General features: G+C 57.6%; 1 protein-coding gene across 1 annotated transcript in view; it reads left to right on the forward strand.

Moving 5' to 3' along the window:
* Positions 1-1096: 1096 nt before the first annotated feature.
* LOC105540094 (phylloquinone omega-hydroxylase CYP4F11-like) overlaps positions 1097-1884 on the forward strand; it is an 11446-nt gene continuing 10658 nt past the window's right edge. The window contains exon 1 of the mRNA XM_011980581.1: positions 1097-1739. Coding sequence (XP_011835971.1) covers positions 1542-1739 — 198 coding nt within the window. The 5' untranslated portion in view covers positions 1097-1541. The remainder of the gene's footprint in view (positions 1740-1884) is intronic.

Below are 1884 nucleotides of genomic sequence, written 5' to 3' on the forward strand. Positions count from 1 at the left end.
GCACACTTTACATAGAGCACTTGGCACACGGTACACGACATGTATACAGAGTACCTGGCACAGGGTAGGCGTGCTTTATGTAGAGTCCAGCACCCAGGATATTGCAATATCGCATATTGTCTTTTGCAAAGAGCAGAGACTGACACGCAGCAGCTAAAGTACTAGCTGCCAGCCCCTTCCCTTCATTCCCTGTTTTTCAGGCTCCCTCAGAATCCATCTGTCCCCATCTAAGGCCCATTTTCCTGTGATCCCTCCTCTGTCCCCCTCTAAGGCCTCATCTGACATCCCATTTCCCAGATGAGAAGCCTGAGTCCAGGAGGGGCTCACTGCCCACAGTTAGAGCAAGGAGAGGGCAGAATAAGGACTCCACTCAGGGTCTCCTGGCTCGGCCCTCCCTGGCCCCATCTGCTCATGGCCCCTCTCAGCCTTACCTCCCATGCCCCATCTCTGTCCTCCTATTCTGAGTCCAGCCTCCAGGTATTCTCCTCCAGCAGAGCTCTTTATCTCTGGAATCGGACCGGGTAATCCCCAGTACAGTTAGGTAGTTTGTTCCTGCTCCTGTCAGTCATGTCTCGACCCAGGCCCTGGGTTACCTGGAGGCAGGACTTGAACTCCTGCCAGGCTGTGAAGCCAGAGACCAGAAGCTTCTGTCCCTGAATCTCCTAAGTCTGCACTGAGAAATGGTGTATAGCGAACTCCTGGACCACACGTGGAGAGGAGCTCTGAAGATGATCTGGAACAAGGGTTGGCCTGGCCCTGCTCACCTGCCACCTGAACTCTCAAGTTCATGCCTTTATCTGCCACACCCTTGGCCTTGGAAGGGCAGGGTGGTTGTCAACTTTGGGGCTCAGAGTCACCTTTGCACCTCAAGATCCCCTCTCACCCACCTGGGAGGTGCTGAGACCTGCAGAACCAGTGCCCATGCTGTGTCACCCTCAGCTGGATCCTCTGCACCCAGTTGGCCTGATGCCAGGTTTTGGTTGTCAGCCCAGGCACGGAAGACACACCCAGGCTATGGGGATTGGCTCGCCCAGCCCAGCCCAGCCTAACCCAGCCTCCCACAGCCTTCCCTACATCAGGGGCCAGAGGTAAAGACCTCCTAGCAGGTGGGGAGAGGAGATTGTGTGGGACAAGCTGGTCCTGACAGAAGGTGCCAGGCTGGGGGTGGCAGGGCTGGAGGATCTTGGCCTGGGATGGGGAGAGGCACTGCCCAAGGCTGGGGTGGGTCCAGGCTACTGACCTGGGAAACGTGATTTCCTGGTAACCGGACCCCTGGCAACCTCCCAGTGATTCAGGCTGGGCCTTTCTGGATTCTGATCAGCCTCAATCTCTCCCTTTCTGTGTAACTGGAGGCCACTTGGCTGCTGGTTTCCGTTGGGTGTTTCTGGACTTTAGATCTCAACTCTCGTTTACCCGTCTCAGACCCTTCCCTGATCTGCCTCTAGCACTGTCCTTCCTTGCCCCTCTCCACTGTCCCTGGAACTTCCTGGGCCCTTCCCTGGGCCTCAGTGTCTCACCCTCCATCCCGTCTGCCCTTCAGGATGTTGCAGTTGAGCCTGTCCTGGCTGGGCCTCGGGCCCGTGGCAGCATCCCCGTGGCTGCTCCGGCTGCTGGCCGGGGGCTCCTGGATCCTGGCCCGTGTCCTGGCCTGGACCTACACCTTCTATGACAACTGCTGCCACCTCCAGTGTTTCCTGCGGTCCCCAAAATGGAACTGGCTTTGGGGACACCAGGACCTGGTGAGTTTGGCAGCAGGACAGGTCTGGGATCTCAGAGTGGATGGAGTTTCTGAGGGGCAGGAAAGCAGTTCAGGGAGCTGGGTTTTGAGGGTGGCTGGGGTCTGGGAACACAGAGAAGAGAGGGAGGTGGCTCACCCATTCCTCT

The sequence above is a fragment of the Mandrillus leucophaeus genome, unplaced genomic scaffold (genome assembly GCF_000951045.1).
Source record: "Mandrillus leucophaeus isolate KB7577 unplaced genomic scaffold, Mleu.le_1.0 Scaffold215, whole genome shotgun sequence".
NCBI classification, from domain to species: Eukaryota; Metazoa; Chordata; class Mammalia; order Primates; family Cercopithecidae; genus Mandrillus; species Mandrillus leucophaeus.